Raw genomic sequence first — 25998 nt, 5'->3', positions numbered from 1 at the left:
TATAAAAAATAAACAATGCACAATAGCCAAAATACATGTATTGTAATTGAGTAATAAGATCAAACATATATAAAATGATTACTAAAAAACAACATGTCTTGGAGTTTTAGAGCTAAAAATACTAATCAAATTGTTCAGTAATTTATTTCTCAATTGATAGTGTAACCAATTCATTCAATATTTTCTTGTGACATGGTTGATTGAAAAGAAAAGTTTTGATAAACTTGAACTTTGAGAAATTTCGTTTTGCACTTGTTATTTTAACCAGTAGACCAGAGATAACCAACAAAAACTTATAAAGAATATGAGAAGTTGGGAAATATTCATCTATTTTTTTCAATTAATTCACTACAAAACCCGATGATAGAATATGTTTGATGATCAATAGTTAATATGAAAATCCATGTTTTATTTATTAGACTTATCTGAATAAGAATTAATTATTTTACAGGAAGGAGTATAACTATATTTAGTTTTATAAAGTAAAACGTTACATTAATCAGCAATTATAGGCCCAAGCAATTTCATTTCTTAGCATTAATCACGACAAATAGAGTTTAATTTAATCCGAGTTTTAATTCGATTATCTATATATACACACACACACACAACAAATCAAATATATAAAATTTTTGCGACTTATACCGAGTTTTGTTTGTCTTTTCCGCAAGTCTGTTGCCGGATGGCTTCCATTTATTCCGCCATTCCGAGGTTTATCCGGCCAAGCAACGCCCTTTCAATTGAAAGAACATTGGGAGTTTCCTTTGCCCCGCCGACGGTAAATTTCTCCACGTTCCACAGCTTTACTGTTTCTGCTTCTGCGGCAGTGACGGCTGCGTCTACTCCTTTATCAATAGCAGAAAAACAGGAAATCCGAAGCCCAGAACTCGTCGCTCGGGAATACGCGGATCTTAATCTATCTGACAAATTCTGCGAGGTCTGCTATTGCGCATGATGTTGAGAACCTTGCTGTGTTTAAGTTTTGTTTACTTTTATGTGGGTTTAGTGCGTAATGCTGAATATTTCGGGGTGTTTCAGCTGGGTCTATGTGTTTAAGTTTCTATCTCTTTTAATTTTCAATTTGTTATTAACTTTTGGGTACTTATATTTGATATATTCGGGCCGTTGCAGGAGGTGGGTCATGTGAGAATTCGGCAGCATGTTAATCCTCTTCGTTCCACACTCATGGTAATTTCTCCAAGAGGGAGCAGATTTTCGGTTAAGCCTTTTGTTTTTGTGTTGGTCGAGTGATTGTGCACAGGATGAGTAATGGATGGGACTAGGAGAGATTCTGAGTTATACTGTTGATTTTAAAGATTGATGATTTCTCAAACTCGTAAAATTGATAGCGTCTTGCTTTTGGTGTGTAGATTCCCATTGAATTGCCAGATTGGAATTTGGTGTATGATGATCCAACATTGCCATTGATGGTGGATATTGGTAGTGGTAGGACCTTATTTACTTCTCTTGACATCTGAACATATTTTGGTCAAATATTTGCGCAACGTGGTACTCATATAATGCGATGTCCGCGCATGATTTCTCAATTGCCTCTTGATCTATGATTCGACTAGAATGGACCTTTCATGTAATAGGATATGCATGTGTGAAGTATTATTATCTGTCAAATACTGTACTTATTGGTTGTTTTTTGGTAGCCCACGTATATTTTTAACCCACATATATTTTTCTTCCGACCGTATACACTGGTGCCAGCATCACTGACAATGTGGTTATATGCCTTTCTAGTTCGGAAGCAAATCTTATAGTCGCAAAAGATATTGATCTTTGTCACCTTTTAGTACAAAATGAGTTTGACCTTCTACATAAATGTAACTTGATACCTTTCAGTTATGCTCTGTGACGATCATCTCACTTACTGCAGTTTGTTTCTTTTATATTATCATTTATACACATGATTGGCCACTCTATTCTATGTTGTGGCACTTTCTTATTCAATGTGAAGGACTTTTGCTTCTTCACTCTAGAATATACATTCCTCTGCAGAAGTTCAACTTTGCTATTTGTTGATTGTCATCTCAAAAAGGATAATGAAAATTTCAGGCAGCGGAAGGTTCCTCATTTGGCTTGCCAAAAGAAATTCAGGATTGAGGAATTACCTGGGATTGGAAATACGGCCAAAAGTAGGCAACAGGTTCCTTAGTGGTTTTGCACATGCACGCCCACATATGTATATTACATATTTATATCTATAAAACTTAAAGTGCAGTTCTTCCTATGTGGAAAGTCAAACACATGAGAACTCGATTTACTTTCTTTTGTTTTTCTTGCACAGTTGGCTAAGCGTGCTGAACATTGGGTGAATGAGCTGGCTCTAAGGAACATGTAAGGCTTCAAAAGTTTAGTGTATTACGGCTCTTGGAAGTCACTGAAATTGGTGATTGACTAATGTGTAAATACAGACATTTCATTTTTGCTAATGCGACCATCTCCTTCAAACAACTCGTCGCCACATATCCAGGCCCTTTGGTTTTAGTGTCTATCTTGGTGAGTTCTTGTTCAGTAAAATCCGCAAGTAATTTTATTTTCTGCTCTATATATTTAGAAGTATGTGAAAATCTAAGAATTCCTTTTGTTTAGAATAAATTATCTTTTCAATAAACTGAACAGTTAACATTCTTCGCTCTATGCAGTGCCCAGATCCTCATTTCAAGAAAAAACATCATAAAAGAAGGGTAGTGCAGAAGCCTCTGGTTGAATCTATTGTGGATGGCTTAGTGCCTGGGGGTCAGGCAAGACTATAAAATTTCAGTTTCTTGTATACAGTTGCAACTTGAGCTTTTCAGCAGCTATTTGCATATGATCAGCGTTTTATGACGTGCTTCACATGATATTTCTGATTTTGCTACTTTAGAAAGATTTATATCATCTTCCGGCTAGATTTCCCTTCATTCAAGCCAACCAATGAGGAACCTCTAATTCTTTCAGGAACTTGACTATTGGTTAAATTGCGGAACAGTCACATTCTTCATTTTATAGGAAAATTATCTCATCAAGTTATATTTGTATATGTGTATTTGTGTCTATATATACAGATGTGCACCATATTCCTAGCATTCCTTTTCTGTTTTGAAAACTATTTTGATGTTTAGCATCACTTAAATGACATTTTTGTTGGACAGGTCTTCATTCAATCTGATATACTGGATGTGGCAGTTGACATGAGGAACTATTTTGATGTCAGTTCGAACAAAATCATACATATCGACAGAATTGACCCTAACATGCTGTGTGACGAGGAGGGATGGTTGTTGAGCAATCCAATGGGAATAAGAACTGAGAGAGAGATACATGCAGAATTTGAAGGTGCAAGAATTTATCGAAGAATGTACCGAAAACAGGGATAATTTCTCTCTGTGTGTGTGTGTGTGTTTATATATGCATGATGAAAAGCATTGCAGCTGTGGATGAGTCATGACTGAAAGATATTGGTTGGTGGCTGTTACTCTTCTCGCCTTGTTTACAGTTGGCATCACGGTCCATGCATGTTATCGCCCTTCGTAGTTGAATGATTCTTCAACGTTATTATTTGAAGACTTTCCTATGTTGAACTTGGGCGACCCTCTTAACAGATCTTCAAGAATCCACAATTTGCTGAAGGTCCTGTGCCCAGCTCCACTCTTTACTCCGGTACTTCCTCCATGGCCAAAGGCTCTTTTCGAGATAGCTTCGCGTATGCTTTATCTTCCATTTTATACAGGATGTACCGAGGTTTTCTTTGTTATCGAAGTAGTTGGATCTGTTGTATCAGAGGCCACGTTGAACCACCCTCCAGGATTTATAAAAATATGCAGCTTTTTTGATATTCTGTTGGGTGATATATATTTGTAATTGATCACATCAGTTTCTTGCTTTATTTTCAATCATTTCTAACTAATTTATTTGAATCTATAGCAAGCATATTTATCACATGATAAATGATTAGTTACTTGTGTAGAATGAATTAATAAAATTAAACAATGCATGGAACAGAATCTTAACCCCAAAAAGAGTTCACCAAAATGCAAAGGAAAAATAAACGCACGAGACACCAATTTTATGCTTGGATAACCAAAATCATGCAAAAACTAGGAAATCTTAGGTGGCTTACACACAGAAGCACAGAATGGTTCAACTAGCTGAAAACTAGAAACTTCAATCCACGAACATTTTAATCTAATCAAGAACTATCGGCGAATCGAAGGTCGTGCCACTGGAATTTACCAGTGCCAGCAGTTCAGGTGGCAAATCGCCTCTAAGGATATGCACCTTGAATTTGAGATTCTTTCCGCTGTTCTCCACCAGTTCAAATACACAAGCATCTTCACACTTGAGATCATTATCTTTGGCAAATCCTCTCCACTCGGAGTCGAATGCAGGGCGGGAGCAGTCTCCGCGGTAAGATAAGTTCCAATCCTTGTCACCATATGTGAGAGTTACAGGGACTGTAGCACGAGGAAGCAATTGAACCATATGGGCAGGTAGCATCTGCCAGGAACAACAGAAAATTCATGTAACTTAATTAAACAGTTGAGAACAAAACATGGAGAATTGGTTGCATTTTCCCCAACAGTATTTACCAATGTCTGAAGTAGCGATTTTGTTAAAACCGAATCAAAAAAGTGTTTCGTCAGAAGATGGGAAACTTGATCTTGTTCTCCTGGAGGTGATTCAGAAGTTGAACCAAATCGAGCCTTGTTCACGTCAACAGATTTCTCCCTCAGACGGGACGTTGATTTTTTCCCTGAAGCATCGGCCATTGTGTAGTACACTTAAACAAACACGGTCAGTCTCAAAATTAGTTTATCTAAAGGGCAGATTTCTTCTAAAACAAAGCGTACATTTCTCAACTCATGCAATTTCAACGAAAAATTTAAGGGTTTTCCTCGTTTTTCAAACTCAAGTGCGAAAGGAAAACCCGAAAACATGAAGTTTTAGCAAGAGAAAGACAAACCCTTTTCTTCACATCAACAGGAGGACCAAAGAAAAATTTCTTTAACATGAATTGATTCTATGACCGGAAGGCATTAAAGCTTCTCACTTGGGTGAAAGTTTGAATTCTGATAAATAGACCACTTCGGTCCGAGATCTTTCTCCCAATATTTGAGAGTTTATTGGTTGGGAGTTTATTTATATTCTCATATGTTATATATTTAAAATTAAATATTTCATTAGTTAAATATATATGAATTTCAATGTTATTTTATAACTTTTGACAAACTTGCGTGAGACGGTCTCACGGGTCGTATTTTGTGAGATGTATCTCTTATTTGGATCATCCATGAAAAATATTACTTTTTATGTTAAAAGTATTACTTTTTATTGTAAATATGATAGGTTTGACCCGTCTCACAGATAAAGATTCGTGAAACTGTCTCATAAGAGACANTATTACTTTTTATTGTAAATATGATAAGTAAATATGATAGGTTTGACCCGTCTCACAGATAAAGATTCGTGAGACTATCTCATAAGAGACATACTCAATACTTTTTATTACTTTTTTATTTGTCAAATATCTATATTCTCATATATCTCATATTCCACAATGAAATTTCTCATCAACTAAATATTTATGAGTTCCACAATTATTTTATTATCATTTATTTATTATTATTTAATTAAAATGATGTATACTTTTTAAAAGTTTCTGTAATATAATTAATTTAATTTACAAGTTTTTCACTAATATTTTTGAATTAATATTGAATTTATGTATATATTTTGATAATTATTTTTTCTTTAATATAATTCATTTTAATCTACAAGTTTTAAAATGATGTATACTTTTAAAAAAAATTTCTTTAGTAAAATTCCCCCATTGTGGGTGTTTTTGTTTTCGAAAATAATAAATTGTTTCTTTTTCCTTGGATTTTTAAATTAGGCAAAAACTTGTGTGAGACGGTCTCACATGAGACTCACTCTTTAAATTATTAATAATAATACACAAAACAATAGATTTGACAAATATTTCAAATATATGTTTTCTAAATATTACAATAAAATGGCGTTTCTTTGAAGAATCCCCCAGCCCCTTATTTCATTATGAAAAGGGAACTTACTTTCTGTATGTTCATATGGTTCAAAAACCTGAATTAAGGTTCATGGTTCGGCTCCAGTTCTGGAAAGTAAGTCAAGAGTGAAACTGAACTGTGGTGCAGCCTGGGTTCATCCAACCACCTCTCTGCTGTCCTCTCGCTGAATGACCTTCTCTCTACTGTTTCCATAATTCATGGTGGGTGATTAACCTTTTAGAGGGATAAAATGAGCCGTCTAGTTGCTTTGTTTCAAGTTCGGATAGGTCAAAATTTGTATAGCCTTTGCTGGTAACTAAGATTGAGAACCCTGCTATGGAGTTCTTTTTGTGTACTCATGTCCTTTCCTTGTTGTAACACTAGTATTAATTCTTTTGCTATGTGGTGTTCTCTAATCTTTTCTTGCCTTAACTTTACCCAGTTGTTCATACTAATAGCATAAAGACCTTCATTATGAAACTTACCCTTGTAGAGTTTTTTCTATTGTATTTGACACGACTTTTTGACAGTAGAATAGCCTATTTAATATAAACATGAAATTTCATCTTCTTTTGGTCCAATTATCAATTTTTCATTGGTGTTAGATGGTTGCATCTTGGGCAAACAAGAATTTAGCATTTGTCTTGATACACAATGCTCAAGCACGGTTTCCTGTCTTTTCAGAAGTAACTGTTTCGCATTCGAGGACTATATGCTCATTCATTGATAAATTTCTTTGCAGTTACGAGGACATGCTTGCTTTTACGGGATGCAGCCATAATTCGACAGCTGAAGAAGAGAATGAACTTCGGCTAATGCATTATGAGGTCAGCCATTAGAAGGAGAAAGAAAGCTTGGTGGGGTAGAAAAAAGAAATCTTGGTGGCTGCCCTATGACTCTAGGGAAACTGCAATCTTGCTTGATTTCCCATCCAAGACAAATATTTACTAGGTGGCTGGTGAGGCTTATTGAAACGGGAGCATGCAGTATCTTACCCATAGACATCCAAATATATTTTCCCGCTCATCTCTAACAACAGCAGAAGAGTTCAGTCCATTCATGAATCATCAAAACATGCTTGCTGGTTTGGACTACGTTGTTGCCATTCAAAGTGACGTATTTGTGTACGCATATGATGGCAACATGGACAAGGCAGTACAAGGTCATAGATGTTTCGAAGGTTTCAAGAAAACCGTTAACCCGGATAGGTTAGCATACAAACTGCCTGTCATTTCCAATGCTTTCAATCAGCAGTGGACCCAAGATTTTCGTTGGCGGAATAAGGTGGAGTCAAATTCTGGGGAAATTAATGGGCGAAACATGCAATTTTAGAGTAATTACGAATAAATTTAATTGTTTTTGTGTGGAGTGCCTGCTTTCACTTTCAAAGAAAATATTTTTCGGGAGCTAAACCCAACGAGGCATTAGTTAAGTTTTTGTTACTGTTTTCCTTAATGCAGGATGAATTTTGTTAAACTTGCTGATGAGTTTGACCAGGGAAGATTTATTGGAAGAAATTTGCTCTAGAGAAAAAACAGTCACAAGGATCGTCTGGGAGGCCCATATATGAGAGAGGTTGGCGAGTTCCCGAAGTTGAAAGAGAGTTTTATGCAAACCCCTTTCCTGGTTGTGCTTGCGAGAGAACCTCTGAAGTCTGAAGCTTGATTAGGACATCTGATTTGAGATTTTGGGGATTTTACTGGGTGGAGTGACACGTGAATTAGTTTTAACCAACAAATAGAAAGATCAACCCGAGAATTTTTCGGAAACATCTAAGAAGAAACTGGAAACATTTAAGACTGAATCGAAAAACAAGTCAACATTTGAGACTTGACGGGGATTTTCGCTAAGGATTTTGGATAAAAGTGTCCGGCTCATTTTCAACCCAATCGTCCACTCTGCTTTTGCATACAAGAAATGATTGAGAATTTGTCCAAAAAAAAAAAAAAAAAACTAAGCAATGCTTGCTCGCTTTTAATATTATTACGTACAATATAAAGTTCAAGATTGACTTAGTAAAATGACTTGGCAAAAATTAAAATCTAGTACAAATATAAAAATATGAGTAACCATAACTCAAGCTTGTTGCTCGTTGGCCAACTATGATACAGATCATACTGTGATTTAAGAGGAATCAAAACGAAAGTAAAGTTTGACAACACTAGAGTCACTTGTCTTGTCTCTATAAACACCTAATTGTTGAACCAAAGTTGCTTATTGACAAACACCAAGCACACAACTGGTCAGTGGTTCGAGTCACCTTAATCGTGAGTTGGTGAAAATCCTCCTTTAGCAAAAACCACTCCTAGTTGGAGAGTAGAGAAACAAGAAGATATACAGATAACCGATGCATTGAAATGTTCAAAAACGGGCTGGAGAAGATAGATAAAAATAGTCATCTACTCCAAAGTTTTGAGAAGCCTGAATAATCCTGCTGCTTCTCTTATCCGGGAGAACTCGATGCAGAATGCTTGCACTTCAATGAATATGTCATGAACTGCAAACACAAAAATCATTGGAGCAACCAAGCACATAACCAGGCATCATTGATACGTGGCATGCTAAATTTGTAAAAATTAACCACACTGAGTATGACCTTGCACGCATGTATACACAGAGGTAATGTGATTCACGACAATTCCACCAAATTAAATAATTTCAACCACAAAGTTACATCTGGTTTCGCATGATATAGGGTCGTTGATGAAGTATAAGATCAGTTGACTTTAAAATCCATAAAAAAATGTAATAGAGGAGAGAAGTAATTTGATCTGACATGTTTCAGAAAAGTTAGCAGGAAAAACCAAGCAATAAGAACCCTTGGGACTTGCCAATCACATCTTACAAAGAAAATATAGCTGCTATCAAGCATCAGGAAAAAAATTTTGTCGTTCAGAAACAAAAATAGTAGATCATTTACCCAATCAAACACTATAATCTCCTCTAAAACCCAGTTTCCATTAAGTATCAAGCAATACTAGCAAGGAAGTTGAAACCAGCAACATATTCATCTTTTGTATTCTCATTCTGAAGATTTAAATGTTCTCCATATCCACAAATACACAAAGAAAAAAATTTCTTTTTCATGAATGTGCTCGTTTATGACTTGTTTAATGTTGTCAATCTCTACCAACAATACTTAGTTTCTGAAAAAAAGGGAAAAAAATCGGATAGCCATCAAATTCATTAAAAACCAAGTTCTAAATTGCTTACCATTGATTATTTTGTTTCGAATCAAACTTTGTAGGAAGACACAAACCAATCTCACAAGTCTATTTTGCATATATCTATCCTGGAAAAGAAGATGGAGAAAAGGGCAACGATTATTCCAGCACGAAAAAACAAAGACAATAGTTTATTAACATGGAAAACTAATACGGAAACAATTTAAGATGCAGATGCTAACCTTTATACCCTGGCACGCACTTATACAGTTTGAAATGTAAGTGTGTAAGAACTCTGTGGGAAGTTCAATTGTAGTAGTCAGCCTATTCACTACTTCCATGGAATGAAGACTCATCTCCATGTTAACAAGAACCGTAAAGTATCTGTCAGTTACAAAGATATCTGCAATATTAGGGTCTAAATAATGCTTGGTTACATAACCAAAAGCCAAACCCAAACAAACAAGATCATACTCTGATATTTCAGGTGAACTGATTAACTTAATGAGAATTTCAACGGCAATCATAGGATTATTCTCCACTAGTTCCTGACAACATCGATACAGATTAGAAAAAAACCTCGCCACAACTTTCTAACAATAAATGGAATTAGGAATTCGGCATACTGGAAGCTTTTTGGGGGTCAGTCCACAGTGATATACCAGCTTTGGGTCATTTGCCAACTCCACCAATACTCTCTGAAGATATGAACAAGCTAAGAACGTTATGAATACCAGTAGAATCAAATTTAATACTCAACCAAAACATCGATGTTCAGAAACCAGAGAAGCAATACAATTACAGTAGCAATGTAAAAGTGTAAATGCACAAGAAGCTCAATGATTATCTCAGTCATGCCCGGTCAAGTAAACACCTTTCTCTATTTTTTTTAATTTAAATTTTTTTATCAGTTCAATATATGATGAATAGAGTAACCGATTCGACTAAAAGTCCAGCATTAACCCACCAGACATTCTATGACAACCCAAACCTGTATCGTAATCAAGAAAATATATTTCGGAAACCACATATATTTCTGGGAGCCGAAATATTGCTGATAAACAATTGTTTCCATCCATACAAATTTGCAAGAGAAAGGTGTAAAACATTGTCTTTTTCATATCTCACATCTTTATATAACCTCACTGCCATGATTGGTATATCCACAATCCATCAAACACAAGACTCTTTAGAATCTTGAGCTGCCTGGCGAGAAATCTTAAAAGTTTCATATCCAGATCTCAGATAGAATCATCAAGGGTCGGCATTTTTTTTCTCTCACTCTTTTTCCATCGCATTGACTCCTGGAGGAATTTACCATCCCTACTACACGGTACAATTAAGAGCATTCATTATAGAACATGAAAAAAATGCTACCTCTTGTTGAGCAGGAACAAGCGCACCCTTTAAAGCTTTTGCAATTAAATCTCTAACTGCTGCCCCTCTACTTGTATCAGCACACATCCCATAGTCCCATAAAAGCTCATGGTTGAAATCCGGGTTCAGCCAACATAACTGTTCAGAATTGAAGACACTTAGTTGGAACATAAATCACACATGATAGCTTCCAATGTCTGTTCATTGGCTAGTTACAGTTAGTGCTTGCATGTCTTACCTCTCCATCCGTTATGGGGAGCCTTGGTGGGAAGGGCCTGATCCATTGTGGAGTTAAACCCTCCAATGAGATAGAGGACAGTAACCCAGCAACAGCTTCATCCCTATTCCCAGATCCAATTTTAGATGTAACTCCAGGTCCATCAAACCTGAAATTCAATTCCCAGTTTCGAGAGAAGAAAATGGCAAAATTGTCGAACAGAACTTCAATGTGAAGATAACACATACTCTGATGAATTGCCATTACATCCATGGGGCACATCAGGATCAGGTATCACATTGTTCACAGAGCTGTCCTTGAACGAACATTTCAATGGTTCTGGCTGAATTTTGGTACAGTACTGTTGCTGCATATGCTCACGTTGTGGAAAAGACTGGAAAGTCAAAACAAGGATGATCACTTCAAGCACACAAGTGACAGAACAAAATTGCAGCATATTTTTGGGCCAATACAAGCACAGGGCTAGCAGAAAGCCAGTTAGAAAATGCAAGCAATTACTATTTGCACATGTAAGAAAATTCAATGTGCACAACTTACATGTGATGAAAGGTCAAAAGTTTTCATGAAATCTGCTGCAGAGTGGTTGAGAAGCTGAAGGAAAGAAAACACTATCACCAGAAGTTATGATGGATACAAAACACTGGGTAAAGAAAAAAGGTAAGCGGACACCATCAAACATTCGATGAACTGTAGAAACATGTGTGGTTAGAGAGAACATTCTATTATCTTTTATTATTAAGAATAAAATAAGTAGAGTTACGAGTGGTGAAGCTTTATATGTCTTGGTTTACTATTGGAAGATTGGTAGCCGACAGTTTGGTGGATTTCATACAATACAAGAATAAAATTACAATTAAGGCAGGCACTCAGGAAATAGACAAAATAGCCCAAAATCGAGCGTGGGTTTCAAACCATCACGACTTCACCTGGATAAGAAGCCAAGATTACACTGCAGCAAGCATTTTGTAATGATTAATCACATAAAACTACTAAAAGCAGCATATCAATAAATTATAGGCTTTCTGCAAAGCAGTCTAATAACTTGCTTCAACACAATTATAAACAGCTTTTTATTGCTCGGATGAAACTTAAATAAAAAAAGAAAAGTTGAATAAGCTCAAGTATTTTCCAATGAAAGGTATGTGCCATCAGAAATGTTCATAAATTTTCAAGCATAAGCATGTCATTAATTTTTCAGACAAGTTCTATCTAATAGAACAAATTTTTTTGTAGTATTGGATGCCTGCCATCCAGCATCAGAAACGAATGGTTGATCCTAAACGGAGAAAAAGAGAAACAGAAAAGCAAATGAAACCTCTTTGCTATTTCTATCGGTGGTTGTGGAAGCGCCTAACAATTGAAGAACAAATGCCCGTTCAAACTTTTCCGCTTCTTCGTCACAAGCTGCCTGCAAATAATGAAAAAAGTACAGCAAGACCAAACAGAAGTTTAGACACCGATGTCATCAAATAATTAAGAACAAATTACAGTATAAGAAATCGAGCCAACTAAATACATAACAATTGAAACGGAAATAGATTGCCAAACAGTTCGCAAGTCGATGAGCAAAAGAAAATAAAGAAGAAGCCATACGCACGTATTGAATCAAAAAGCAAGTTTTTCGTAACCCCATCGTTGCAAAATCAAAGCTGTAAAAACTATAAATCGTAAAATGGCATCACACAACGCAACGAACCATGTGCTTACTTACATCCACAAGCTTAGAGATGAAAGGGTTTGAAGAAGGCAGCTGAGACGCGTATGCCTGATGAATAATTGCAAAAGCAATCAACCTTTGAGTTGGACTAAGCAATTTCTCCTGCAGCAACGTTGATTGAAAACATTGTGTCAATATCAAAATTCTCAAAGACAGAGAAAATTGAGTAAAATGGTATCATAAAAGGACAAAATAAAACCCTAACCTTGGGGTCTGACAATAAAAATTCCAGGGCGGAGCAGGCATATAAGTGGACAGAGCGGGGAAAGTTGGTGTTGAAATCCGACATGATCTGCTCCAAGGTCCTTTCTTCTCCGCCACTCAGCAGTCTCAATAGCTTCCCGGAATCGTCAAACCCTAACATCTCGGCGATCTTCTCTCTTCTTCAACTCCTAGAAGACAAAAAAAGGCACAGAGAATCAGACGCAACCGCTTTACATAGCTTCGTTATCACGAAGAATCGGCACACAGACTTACTAGTCACAGACTTTCACTTCAAACAACTGAGGCTACCGCTTTGCTAGTAAATCAAGTATGCATCGCATAAATTACAATTGGGTACTGAACTTTCCGTAGTGTTCATAAAACTTTGTGAATTTGTCGTTAGACGGTCTCATGAATATTTATTTGTGAGACAGACCAATTCTATCGATATTTACAATAAAAAATAATAATATTAGCATAAAAATAATAATTTTTCATGGATGACATAAATAAGAGATCCGTCTCATAAAATATGATCTATGAAACCGTCTCACACAAGTTTTTGTCAAACTTCGCCAGCTAACTAATACGAGACTCAAATTTAAAAGTGATTGGAAAAATAAATTTATTTTAAAAATATATTTTATATTTATTTAATGAATGATTTAATAAGATAAAAATGATGAGAATAGATTGATAAAAAATTGAGAAAATAATATTAAATATAAAAAGTAAATTATATATTTGAGAGTTATGAAAAATGAAAAAAGAATTTACTTTTATTATTATATTTGAAATGGAGGCAACATGTCCTTTGTACCTATGCCGGCTCTGCTCTATTCTTTTCATTTGTTGTTTCTTGTGTGCTAAATCCATTATCGGAGTCCGATTTGCAGAAGAGAATGGCGTCGAAGCAAATGGAAGCAGTACAGAGAAAACTTGCGACGCTGAATTACTCGAGATCCAATGCCCCAGCGCAGTCACTCCTTTTCGCTGGGATGGAACGCTATGCCCTACTTGAATGGCTATTCTTCAAGTAAAATATTGTACTTTTTTCTATATTTGTCTGTATAAGTGCTGGCACATGAATGGTTGTTTAATCTTTTGCCGATTGTGCAGATTGTTGGGGGACAAGTCTCCATTTTCACAGCAAAATCTACAAGGGGATGTCGTGGATCGGGACGAAGAAACCTCTCGGATACAATGTATTTCCCACTTTTATCTTCGTCTTGTCTTTCTCCTTGTGTTATGTCGTAAAGATTAATTATGTGGTATGATATGCGTCCAATTTTGTTGGCTTTTACGTTTTTGTTCTGGTCAGTACTAAAGTTGGGACCTTTTTGTTATGAGAATGTGGCTTGTTGAAACTCTCTGCGGGCATTTTTTGTGTTAGTGTATAAAATGTCGCCTTTACAGTTTTTACTGTGACTACTAGCGATCTTTTGATTTGGGTTCTGAAATGAATTCTGTGAAATGTTTATAAAGTGGTTCTATGGATTTTGCAGATTTGGCTGAAATAGCAAAGTTTCTGGGTATTACCACTACTATAGACACTGAAGCCATCCAAGTGAGTTTAAATTATCATATCTTGATCATCATATTGTTTCCGATCAAAAAAATTGCTGTATTTATATTTAATAATTATGTGTCGTGCCAATTAGTATCGGTACGTTTTTCAAAAGTTTAAACTTCAGTGACATGAAACCTCCATTCTCATGGCCGTGATTTTGAATTTCCTTTCTTGAAGGAAGAAATAAATAAACCATCCTTTAGTTTTTTTAAAAGATATTTATAGATTTTAAATTTAAATAAAAAGACCAAAATATTTTATGTTTGTACCAACTGTCTTCCATTCCCATTCTCCACACGTAAAGGCACTTTGATTAGTGTTTTCTCAATGCACTATAACCAGTTTTGGAGATTATTTTTTTTTATGTTGCAGAAGCTCAATAAGCCAGGATAATTGCAAGGGTTGAATCTTGTTGTATCTTGGGCCTACTTACATGCTTTGTGGATTTTAATAACTACACGTTGTACCTTTTCATTGCAGGGTCGGGGAAGCTACGAAGATCGGACAGAAATGTTGCGTCTTATTGTGGATTTGGTGGAGGCAAGCATCTACGCCGATAATCCTGAGTGGAGGTGCCTACAGTTTTAAAAAAATGTCAATAACAAAATGATTTGATCACTTTACTGTGTCTTGAACGATATCTAATCGACTACATGAAATGTTTGTTGCCTTTTTTAGTGTAGATGAGCAAGTGGCTAGAGACATACAATTAATAGACGCCATTGCTGAAAAACAAGCTCAAATTTTCTCTGAAGAGTGCAAGTTGTTTCCTGCAGATGTGCAGATTCAATCTATATATCCATTGTAAGGAGTAATTGTTTTCCTGTGCAATGCTGCTTTGAATGCCACTAAATCATTTTCTTTAGGCTCATATTTCGTCATAGAAAATTGTTTATGACAGACATCTTGTTAAATTGTCTTCCTGGAACTTATTTGCCATCTTCTGTTTTTACGATGCGTTATCATGCCATCAAGAGATTGCTTATAATGTATTTTAATTTGGACAACACTGCTGATTGGTTTTGTTCTGTTATATTATCTGATATTGACCTAGTTGAGTCTTCAATACCAGATTTTGTATTTCGTGGTTTTGCATTAGGTTTCTTACCAAGAAGCTTGATTATTATTTATAATTCAAATTATTATGAATTTCCCTTCAAAGAGAGCATTTTTGTACAGAAAAATATCTCAGGAATTATTGGTGCTTCTATTAACATGAAAAATAATTTTCTATTCACTTAATAAAGGTTCATTTGTAGGCCAGACATATCTGATTTGGAAAAACAGCTATTTGATCAATCAAACCGACTTCTAAACCTTCAAGAGATGGTTGATGACCTGGCCTCAAAGGTTGCCTGATACTTTTTTCGCTACCTTGTTTTGCCATACAAACTTCAACTACCATAACAATTATCTTTGGATGCATTGTTGTGATCAGTTGTCATTATTATCTTTAATTTTGTAGCATCCATACAATCCTGATGAAGATTACACTGAAGCCGAATCAAATTTACGGAAACATCTGGAATCTTTTCTTGAAACTGCAAGATCCTTTAATACAATTTACACCAAGGTTCGTTTTCGGTTGAAGTTTTATCGTATAGCTCAGATTACATGCTTCTTGACCTGATTTACATATTTCAAGTGAAATTAATGTCCCTCGACAAGTTAATGGCCCAAGAAAGACTTACTTTCAGGTTTTCACACGAGTTTTTACCGACAAGGCCGCAATCTTTATGTTTTACATTAAATGCTTGAGATTTACATAAATACAACCAATTCAGTTTAACATAACGTCAAACATTGGTGGAGTTTAAAAGTATTCATTGTGGCACCACACGTTAACTTGAGTTTTGAGAAAAACAGTTTCAATATGTTACCAGAGCCACAAGGGCAAATTTTTAAGACCCCCTGGACTGCAGAACCCCTCATATCTAAATTGGTCTTGCATGTTTATTTCTACGTCTTTGCTGCCTAATGCCTGAACATGCACATTACGCCTTATATAATATTTCCGGGCATATCCGGGTATCTGGCTCACCTTTAGGGGGCATATTAAAGTATAAAATTATTGATTGTATTAACTCTCATGAGCTCGAGATTTTGGGACTTGTGGTTTCAACAAACGTTATTCAAATACATGAACCTGAAGTTGGATTGTGGTCTTGGCTAGTGATCGTCGCTGGAGCGGCAACGATAATAACAGTGAGTGGCCGCTATGTCATGATTGTGGAATGCAGGTGGCAGTGATAATTGAAAGGAGTTAGGGATGGTGGGAATGGTGGGAGGCAAGAAAACAGTGTAAACACTATGTCATTTAGACGTTGAACTTCCTTTATGTGGCTTATTTCGTGAAATAATAGTTTTGAACTTTTTGTCAGGAAATAATTTTTTGAGACCAGCACAAATCTAATCCTTTTGGCTTCTAAACAGTAGGCTAACTTTTTGTTGAAATGCTACTGGAAATCTATGATTGAAAGTCAGCTCAATGTTGTCGACTAGAAGCACCTTTGCTCTTCATTTTTTGTGTAGCAAATTAACCTTCAATTTCTTTCATTGTTTGTCAACCTTATGAAGATTGGCCCAACCCTGACATGATGACCTGGAAATTAGGAAATACATGGGAAATGCCAATTCATTCTGCTCAATGGGTTTTTTTTTCCCAAAGCTCGTTCAAGGTTGGCTCACAATCAATAAAAGCTAAAATCCGGTTTTGAGCTTGAGAAGAAATCTCTGGCAAATTTATAGTTAGCATGTATATATCTGGCTTTAATATGTTAAATGCAAATACTTTTAGGTTGCACTTGGATGGATGAACTTGAAATCCAGATTTCGATATTAGTTTTATTGCTTACAATGAAACAATAGATCAAATATTAAATCAACATTCAACACCTTACTGATCAAATATTAAATCAACATTAAACACCTTACTTATTTACATATTAATAATACAAAGTAGAATGAATTTCAAACATCGTTATTTGGTGAACTTAAAATCCATCATAATTAACATGAAATGCTATATAAACATATAAGAGATTGATTTGAAGTTTATAAACTTACTTATCTGAACGACAAAATTACATTTGAAATCCATGGATTTGATTTGAAATCCATCAATCCAAACACAACCTTATAGAATATAGAAACCATATCTATGCCAATGTCGTGTTACAATTGGCTGCCTTATTCTGCATCTTGTTTGTTTTTGTGTTGCTTATTTCAGTCATGATATTCTCAAAAATTACTTTTCTGGAAGTAATTTTTTTTGGATATATTTTCATGTTACATTATTATAATTTGGTTTTTACATTCATACAGTTCACGTCCGTTAATTTTATTTCTGACCATTACACCACTCTGTATGCAGGAAATACGTCCTTGGACACACATGATGGAGGTTCCACAACTTCACGGGTTTGGACCAGCTGCAAATAGATTGTTGGAAGCATATAAGATGCTTGTGAAGGTGCGTCAACTTAAATTTGCATCTGAGTAACTAACTGGTCATTGGTGTGCATGGTCTTCAGCTTCGATGTGTTTTTAACAAATATAAACTTTCACTGCTTTCCTCATACTCTGGTTGAAGAAAGAAATTATTCTTAATATCTCTAGAGTTTGAATGACTTGCTTCATTCGTCTTAGTTCTATTTATATGTGAATACTAAAACATAAGCATGCAGTTTGAGACATCTTTTTTAATCTATCTCTAGCCTGGAAAAAAAGGTTCAGAATCATCCGATATATACTTTTGCTTTACAAGCATAGCTGAAACTCGTCCATTTTGAATTCTTGACCTCGGCTAATATTGTGTCATTATTTCTTACCTATAGCTTAAAACTTGCACCCAAACTTCCATTTTTATTTTGTTGCAATGACATAATTTAAGGGATGCTGCAATTATACTTGTTTAAATTTTACCTTATGATTCATGGATTTTCTTTGTACAACTTTTATGACCGTGCATTCAGTCAGTTGAAATCCATAAACATTGCACGTCGTAGCTTAGATGACCGATGATTATAGAATGAGTGCCTGAAAATTTGTTCTTTGTTGGCAGTAGGTGATTTGTTAGACTTAATGCGACGTGTGTTGTCAAAGGCTGTATATCTTACAGCAATCCTATTATTTAGTTAGTAGTTGGAAGATAATTGTGAGACATTCGTTTCTCATTTATTTTTATAGTTTCTGGGAAATCTGAAGAACCTTCGAGATTCATATACAGCAGTGGCCGTTGGATCTTCAGAAACAGTGGCTGGTGAGCCATCTTCTGTAATGAGAATTATTTCCGAGTGTGAAAGTGCATTGACGTTCTTGAACCGAGATCTGGCGATTCTCTCCGCTTCCATTGCTCGTGAGAAGGGCGAGGAGGCTATCATCTAAAAGTGAAAGTGAGAACATGCTGCTCTTCTTTACCATTATTTATTTTCAACTTTTTTGACGGGGTAAAAACATTGAGTGGTGAATGTATTGAATGTGCATTAGAACTGGGCACATTTCATTTTCGGTTAAATCAGAAGGGTTGTGTTTTGTGTAACTAAGTTTCTTTCCTGAAGATTCAACTGATCAAATTGAATTTTAAGAAAATTGAATTGATTATAATGAAATAACAAAATCAATGAAAATTGCAATCAATTTACCCTAAAACACGTATGAAAGAATTTCCCCCATAAAGGTTGGTTTTTGGCTACCTTTAGATAAAGTAATACCAAACAGAATTAAACTAAAAACATTTTTAAAAAGTACTGATCAATTTGTCAAAATATCTTAACCAAATTAACAAATTGTTCGGTTTGATGAGTTGCTTACATCGAACCAAACTGTCGTACACGCGTAGATAAAATAATATGAAATTTGACTTTAAACAAGGTCATAAAAGTTAGTCCAAATAAAATAATTGACAAAAAGAGAAGTTGAGATTGAGACTTGAACTTAACTCAATCCAAAAGCTATTTAAGGAGGTTCATATATGGTCCTCTCAGAGATTTTATTCAACCGATGTGGGACAACTAATACACCCTACATCTAATACACCAAAGAATGAATATTTGAAGCGTGAATATTACAAATGACCCAACTATGGGCAGAACGGGTGGCCCAATTATGGGCAGTCCATAACGATGAAATCCGAGCTCTGAAACCAGTTAAGATTGAGACTTGGAACTAACTCAACCCCAAAAGTTAGCTCAATGGGAGATGATCGTCTAAATCCATATATGCTAACACCCTCTCATTCCCAGGAATGAACAATTGGAGCGTGAAGACGTTAGCTGGAGGTCCAACTATAGGTAGTCCAACACATGACGCTGGGTCGAGCTCTGAGACTATATTAAGATTGAGACTTTGACATAATTCAACCCCAAAAATTAGCTCAAGGGGGAATGATTGTTCAAGTCCATATATACAACTCTCAGGAATTCTATTCAACCGACGTGCCCCGCATGCCCACGGTTGGATCGTGGAAACATTAACTGGTGGTCCAATTTATAAATATCGTTCAAAATTTTCAGTATTCTAAATGGCGGTCGAGGCGGTGCCTAGGCAGTAGGCGGCCCTCGACCGCTCCCGCCTACGCATGAGGTGGCTGTTTTAGGTAGTCCAAGCTATACGACGGTGGGCAGGCGGTCGAGGTGGCTGGAGGCGGCGAGCAGGCAGTCCAAGTGAGGCAGTCAACATTTTTAAATTGTAATCAACACAAAGTTTGAAAATCTAGTCAAAGTTAACTAATTTGAAACTTGAAATCTTAGTTATTTAAATCACACTCCATTTTTTTTTAAACTTTTGGTTCACACTCTTTCTCACTATCACCACTAAGTCCACAACATAAACTGTCTGTCGCTGTCGCTGCCGCTAGCAAGAAGCTTTAGGTTAGGCATTGTATATTTATTAATTAATATATTTTTTTTTATAATATTTCAAATTTTGTGATTTCAAAAATCAAAATTTTTTTCCTATTATTATTGATTTATTGTTGAAAATTAATGGTAGAAAATGATAAACAACCGAAGTTGGAATTTAAGCCAAAGTCTAATAATATTGTTTGAGAATATGGGGTGTTGTATAATAAAGAGAAAGTGATTTGATCACATGCAAGTTGTGTAAGAGACTTATTAAAAGAGGAGTTTATAGGATGAAACATTATATTGCGGGTATTGTAGAACAATTTGAAACATGTCTTAAAACATCCGATTAGGAGTTTATATATTTATTTGCACATTATCTAGATGATATTATGTTGTATGAAGCTTCTTTATATTTAAACATTATTTAATTATACATCTTACATAAAATATGATGACTATTAGTGATTATATTGCATGATTATATATGATTATCTATAAAAAAAATTATTTAAAAAATTTAACCGGCTAGGCACTGTCTAAGCACCGCCTAGGCGGCCGAGACGGTAGGCGGTCACTGACCGTCCTGCCACCGTCTCCCGCCATTTACAACATTGAAAATTTTCCAAATCACTTGTCAGCAACTCTATGTTTGCATTTAGGTCACATAACTTTAAAGATATTGATGTATTAACGAAAATCTACACCTTTTCTTTCAACTTTTAAAACTCCGTTCCCATTTAACAATTTTTGGAAATTTTCAATAATGGTGGTACGAAAAACAAGATATCCCTATATAAACGAGTGCCTCAGGATCTCATCTCATTCCTCAAATTCTCAAAGTAATCCTTTACTTTTACAGCAAAATCCAAGAAAATGCTTCCATGGCCCATTGCTTGCATGTCAATAATCCTTGCGATTTCCATTACCACATTTGATGTAAGTGAAGCAACTGGTTTCACCATTGATCTCATTCACAGAGACTCCTTACAATCTCCTTCAATGACCTGCGAAACCATATCCATTCAACGATCGTTCTATCGAGCTAAAATTTTATCACAAGATCACCGTTCCGCACGATCGCCCTCAGCTGATATTATTCCGACAATGGGGAGTACCTCATGAGATTCTACCTCAGCACACCACCTGTTGAAGCCTGGCTGTGGCCGATACTGGTAGCGATCTTACATGGATACAATGCAAGCCTTGCCTCGGTTGCTTCGAACAAAAAGCACCCCTTTTCGACGCGAATAAATCATCCACGTATAAGCCGCTCTCTTGTTCTTCTGGTCCATGCAATGAACTTCCAAGAACTTCTTGTGACGTAACTAGGCATACTCGTGCTTACGAAATATAACGATACGTGTGAATATAATAACTTCACATTTGATCGACCCATTATTCGGGCAATGACACATAACGTGTTATTTGCAAAAGCACTGGAAATGTATGGGGAAATGCGGATATCAAATGTTGAACCCGATAAATATACCTCTCCTTCTGTTATCAACGCCTGCGGTGCTTTGGCGGATTTTGGGAAGGGGAGATTTGTGCATGAGCACATTTTGGAATTGGGTTTTGCGTTCGATTTGAATATAAATAACGCTCTGATCGATATGTATTCCAGGTGTAAGCATTGGATCGAGCACGGGGAATGTTTGATAAAATGCTTCACGGAGTGACAGAGACATTTTTTCTTGGAATAGTTTGATGGGTATTCTACTATTCTTCCTATGGCTTCTTCAGCCAAGCCTTGGAAATATATTTTCAATTGAGGATAGATGGTTTAGTGCCGGATTATTCTACATTTTTTAGTGTTATACTAGAGTGTTGTGGACTTGGGCAGATTATGGAGGGTGAGATTGTCGATGGGTTGGTAGAGAAAATTGGAGTGCGTGGGTATGTGGTTGTCAATAATGTGTTGCTGTCTATGTACATAAAGTTTGACATGTTAGTTAATTACCAGAAGATATTTAATGAGATGGTTGATAGAGACAAAGTTACTTGGAATACTATGATTTGTGGACATTGTAAATCTGCTCTGTATGAAGAGTCAATTAGGTTGTTTACAGATATGGTTTGTCATTTGGAACCTGATATTTTGACAATTACATCAATTCCCCGTGCTTGTACTTACCTTAGGGACATAAATTCGGGAAGATATGTCCACAACTATATGAATTGTAACAGATATGAGTGTGACACAACGGCAAGTAATGTCATTATTAATATGTATGCCAAATGTGGTGATTTGATAGGTTCTAGCGAAGTTTTTGAGAGCATGAAAAGCCCGGATTTGGTATCATGGAACTCTCTGATTAAAGGTTATGTTGAAAACCAGTTTTATGAGGAAGCAATAAAGCCCGTTAGTGGGATGAGGATGATTTATGAACCTGATTCTGTCACTTACGTGACAATTCTTTCTATTTGTACAAAATTAAATATAAATTTGGCAGAATAACTCCACTGTGGTATAATAGAACAAGGATTTGGTTCCGTTCAGATTGTGGGTAATGCTCTTGTGGATACGTATGCCAAGTGTTGAGAATTGGAGGATTCATTGAAACAGTTTGAAAATATGAAAAATTGAGATAATGTTTCTTGGAATTCTATTATTGCTGCTTGTGGTTATTCTGAGAATAGTACTCTTGGTTTTAGAATACTTCGAAAGATGAGATTGAAGGAATGTTTCCAGATGTACCAACGTTATTAAGTGCATTGCCTTTGTGTTCCTTTCTCATCGCAAAACGGCAAGGGAAGGAGATGCATGGTTACATTTCAGATTGGGTTGTGAGTCCATGATTCCAATAGGAAATGCTTTGATTGAAATGTACTCTAATACGGGCGATTTAAAGAATTCAGTGCTGGTTTTTAAGCAGATGAAAGCAAGAGATGTAGTCTCATGGACAACAATGATAGCTTCTTATGGAATGCATGGTGAAGGTAGGAAAGCTCTTAAAAGTTTTTGAGAATATGAAGGCAGCTGGTATTCATTTGGATCACATTGTCTTTATTGCCATAATATATGCATCTAGACATTCTGGTTTGGTGCAAGAAGGGCGGACTTGCTTTGAACAAATGAAGAAAGACTACAATATTGAGCCTGGGCTTGAACATTATGCCCGTGTCGTTGATCTTCTTTCATGATCCGGCCTATTAATTGAAGCATAGAAATTCATAGTTTCAATGCCATTGCAGCCTGATGCAAGTATATGGGGAGCGCTACTTAGTCCTTGCCGATCAAGTGGCATGAAGATGGCCGAACATGTGTCTAACCACATTATTGAATTAAATGTGGACAATCCAGGATATCGTGTTTTAGCATCTAATGTGTATGCTGCCTCGGGAAAGTGGAATCAAGTGGAAATGATAAGAACATCTTTAAAAGCTAGAGGACTAGAAAAAGCTCCGGGATGTAGTTGGGTGGAGGTCCAAAATAGGGCATTCTATTTTGGAGCTGGTGATCGATTCTTTGAAAAACACAACGAAGTTACGGAATTACTGAACTATCTCTCTTCTTTGATGGCTAAGGAAGGATATGCTGCTGATATCATATCTAAATCTGTCCTGTATGATGTAGAGGAGGATGAGAAATTAGACATGCTTTGTGGACACGGTGAAAGGCTGGCCATAGCGTTTGCCTTATTACATACAAAACCTGGTACTAGTTTGCTGGTAATGAAACATCATCGGGTTTGTTGGGATTGCCACACTGTGACTAAGTATATATCACGATTCATGCATCGGGAAATATTAGTCAGGGATTCTAATTGTTTTCATCTATTCATAGATGGAGTCTGTAATCGTGGAGATCATTGGTGATATCATTCCCCGCATAAGTTCTTTGAGGGATGATATATTTTGTTTTTTAAGCCTTTGAGAACTGTCTTTTTAGCATCTGCATTTCTGCTATCATTTCTAAGTCTTAAATGGTTTTAAGCACATGGTGTGTCAACCATTAGAGGGACCTGTGAAGAAGTGGGAGGACACAACATACTAGAAAACAAACAATACGATCAAACTTAAAGTTGCTATGAAGTTATTCAACTCGACCAACTCTCACACTTAAAAAAATAGTTTACAGCAAGTTTAGAATCGAGTTGTGAAAAGCATATTATTTCAACCATGTTTCACCATCATTCCTACATTTCAGAACCCACCAGGAACTTCAACTTCAACCTAGAGCGTGAAGAGGTTTCCTTATCACTAACGTGAAACAAGTTTACACGAGATCCATTTTCATTCAGCTTTTGAAACGTAACGTTGTCTAAGGATCTTAAATTTTTCAACCATTCTCGCACGTGGTGGCCATGATTCTTTGATTGTAGGATCATCTGCGTAGTTGTTCATCCAAGCTGATAAAAGTGGAAATATCTCTGCATCAATTAGTGTCAACTCAGCTATCTCTTCCAGAATACTGATCAAATTGGCCATCCAACCAAATGCAATATCAAGGTAACCTATTGTGTCACCACCAAAGAATATCTTCCCTTTTAGCTGATCTTCAACTAATTTCAGGTTCTCCACTGCTGAAGCAACGGCTTCTTTCTGCTGCTCTTCTCCTTGAGAGATGAACAAACTCCATATCGATGGCAGAACCTGCATTTCAGTTATTATCACCAATAAAAGTATATGTTAAGACCGTCATATGCTTTTGTAATCAAGATCATCGTATCACAGGGACAGGGCATGAGTCTCACATCCATATACGGAGTCAGAAGTTTCTGGAAGCATAACGGAATTAAAACTCGAAAAATTTAAGGTACTTGAGACCATATATGTAGGGAAAAGTAAAGGGTTTTCTTGATACCTTCTCATCTCCAAAATTTGCCCAAAATCTAGCCATGGCTCTGTCCCAAGGATCTCGGGGGAGGAGTGGACGCTGCTTCCAAGTGTCATCAATATATTCAAGAATGACAAGGGATTCACATATTGGCTTCCCATTGTGCACAAGAACTGGTATTTTCTTGTGTACAGGATTGTACTCAAGTAGTGAAGCACTCTTATTGGTAGTATCTTCCAATACGGTTTCGTGTTCTATGGCTTTAATCTTGAGTGCGTGCACCACTCTCATACCATATGGACTTGACCATGATCTCAAAAGCTTCAAATCTTCTGCCATTTTTTGTTTCTTCTGTTCCTTTGATTTTCTTTTAAAGGAATATATTTATGTATTGAAAGAATAGCAATGGCCGGCCATTGTTTTGGTTTGTATAGATAATTATTTAATTTAGAGTGACCATTTTGGTTGGTAACATGTTTGGTGTGTACGGTTGCCTATTTTATTTTGAAAAGTTGGCAGCAAAGTTGAACAAGGAAGATGGAAAGAAAGAGGGATCCGCTATTTCACATTAACAATCCCTCCACTCATTTTCTATCATCCAATTCACCTTAGCATTCATATATTTTGAATGTTTAGTTCTATAATATTAGTGATGTATTTGTTCACTTATAACAAGAGAATGTTGGAATCCACAAAATATTATAATGAAAATTTTTTTCTATCTTGTTCGTGTTTTAACTTGATAATTTTTAAGAATTTTTTATATAAATTTTGGTTTTCAATTAATATTTTATTTTCTTATACATATATATCAAGATACAACACCTGAACTAACAGAACAAATAATCTTCCTTAAATACATAAATTTAACATGAAACTTTCCCATAAATTTTGTTGAATTTTGCTGGCCAGATTTTCCAATCGAAAGATTTCATGGCTAAATCATACATTAATTGTATAATTAATTAATTTCTTATATCGATGTTTGATGAGTTTTGTCGGATCAATATCATAATATTGACACATCATTTTTTTAATTTATATTAAATTTAATTTATATAATTTAGATATATTTTCTCATAGCATCA

General features: G+C 35.8%; 5 protein-coding genes and 1 pseudogene across 7 annotated transcripts; 3 read left to right on the top strand and 3 right to left on the bottom strand.

The window, feature by feature from the left end:
* Window positions 1–650: 650 nt before the first annotated feature.
* Window positions 651–3857, top strand: LOC140956644 (uncharacterized). Its single transcript, XM_073413485.1, has 8 exons — window positions 651–937; window positions 1132–1188; window positions 1371–1446; window positions 2065–2144; window positions 2297–2346; window positions 2424–2508; window positions 2655–2753; window positions 3144–3857. Exons 1-8 carry the CDS (start codon window positions 683–685, stop codon window positions 3366–3368), a joined length of 927 nt encoding a protein of 308 aa, XP_073269586.1. The 5' UTR covers window positions 651–682; the 3' UTR covers window positions 3369–3857.
* Window positions 3858–4025: 168 nt separating this feature from the next.
* Window positions 4026–5090, bottom strand: LOC140957596 (B3 domain-containing protein Os04g0386900-like). Its single transcript, XM_073414921.1, has 3 exons — window positions 4955–5090; window positions 4581–4771; window positions 4026–4488 (listed from the first exon to the last, which is right to left on the bottom strand). Exons 2-3 carry the CDS (start codon window positions 4758–4760, stop codon window positions 4177–4179), a joined length of 492 nt encoding a protein of 163 aa, XP_073271022.1. The 5' UTR covers window positions 4761–4771; window positions 4955–5090; the 3' UTR covers window positions 4026–4176.
* A 2938-nt stretch (window positions 5091–8028) lies between these two features.
* Window positions 8029–13091, bottom strand: LOC140957364 (uncharacterized). Its single transcript, XM_073414589.1, has 14 exons — window positions 12988–13091; window positions 12716–12902; window positions 12505–12612; window positions 12109–12201; window positions 11331–11384; window positions 11021–11166; window positions 10794–10941; window positions 10556–10693; window positions 9805–9876; window positions 9653–9726; window positions 9421–9562; window positions 9228–9306; window positions 8413–8511; window positions 8029–8380 (listed from the first exon to the last, which is right to left on the bottom strand). Exons 2-13 carry the CDS (start codon window positions 12872–12874, stop codon window positions 8414–8416), a joined length of 1311 nt encoding a protein of 436 aa, XP_073270690.1. The 5' UTR covers window positions 12875–12902; window positions 12988–13091; the 3' UTR covers window positions 8029–8380; window position 8413.
* A 434-nt stretch (window positions 13092–13525) lies between these two features.
* On the top strand, window positions 13526–24715 carry LOC140957066 (AUGMIN subunit 7-like). 3 transcript variants are annotated; one of them, XR_012171578.1, is made up of 11 exons: window positions 13526–13750; window positions 13834–13919; window positions 14220–14281; window positions 14765–14856; window positions 14963–15088; window positions 15544–15634; window positions 15750–15857; window positions 17658–17756; window positions 18473–18678; window positions 24456–24582; window positions 24646–24715. XR_012171578.1 is itself a non-coding variant. In XM_073414142.1 (10 exons), exons 1-9 carry the CDS (start codon window positions 13617–13619, stop codon window positions 18668–18670), a joined length of 996 nt encoding a protein of 331 aa, XP_073270243.1. In that variant the 5' UTR covers window positions 13526–13616; the 3' UTR covers window positions 18671–18678; window positions 24456–24715. The 3 variants fall into 3 exon arrangements, 2 of the variants coding, with proteins under 2 accessions (XP_073270243.1, XP_073270242.1); XM_073414142.1 differs by having other exon boundaries at window positions 24456–24715; XM_073414141.1 differs by lacking the exons at window positions 24456–24582; window positions 24646–24715 and adding an exon at window positions 21755–24414.
* On the top strand, window positions 21537–24414 carry LOC140957148 (pentatricopeptide repeat-containing protein At3g03580-like; annotated as a pseudogene).
* LOC140957067 (glutathione transferase GST 23-like) lies at window positions 24223–25355 on the bottom strand. Its single transcript, XM_073414143.1, has 2 exons — window positions 24938–25355; window positions 24223–24726 (listed from the first exon to the last, which is right to left on the bottom strand). Exons 1-2 carry the CDS (start codon window positions 25247–25249, stop codon window positions 24367–24369), a joined length of 672 nt encoding a protein of 223 aa, XP_073270244.1. The 5' UTR covers window positions 25250–25355; the 3' UTR covers window positions 24223–24366.
* Between the last annotated feature and the right edge of the window lie 643 nt (window positions 25356–25998).

Source organism: Primulina huaijiensis, chromosome 14 (genome assembly GCF_012295235.1).
Source record: "Primulina huaijiensis isolate GDHJ02 chromosome 14, ASM1229523v2, whole genome shotgun sequence".
Taxonomy (NCBI): Eukaryota; Viridiplantae; Streptophyta; class Magnoliopsida; order Lamiales; family Gesneriaceae; genus Primulina; species Primulina huaijiensis.
This window is presented reverse-complemented; position numbering and strand designations above follow the sequence as displayed.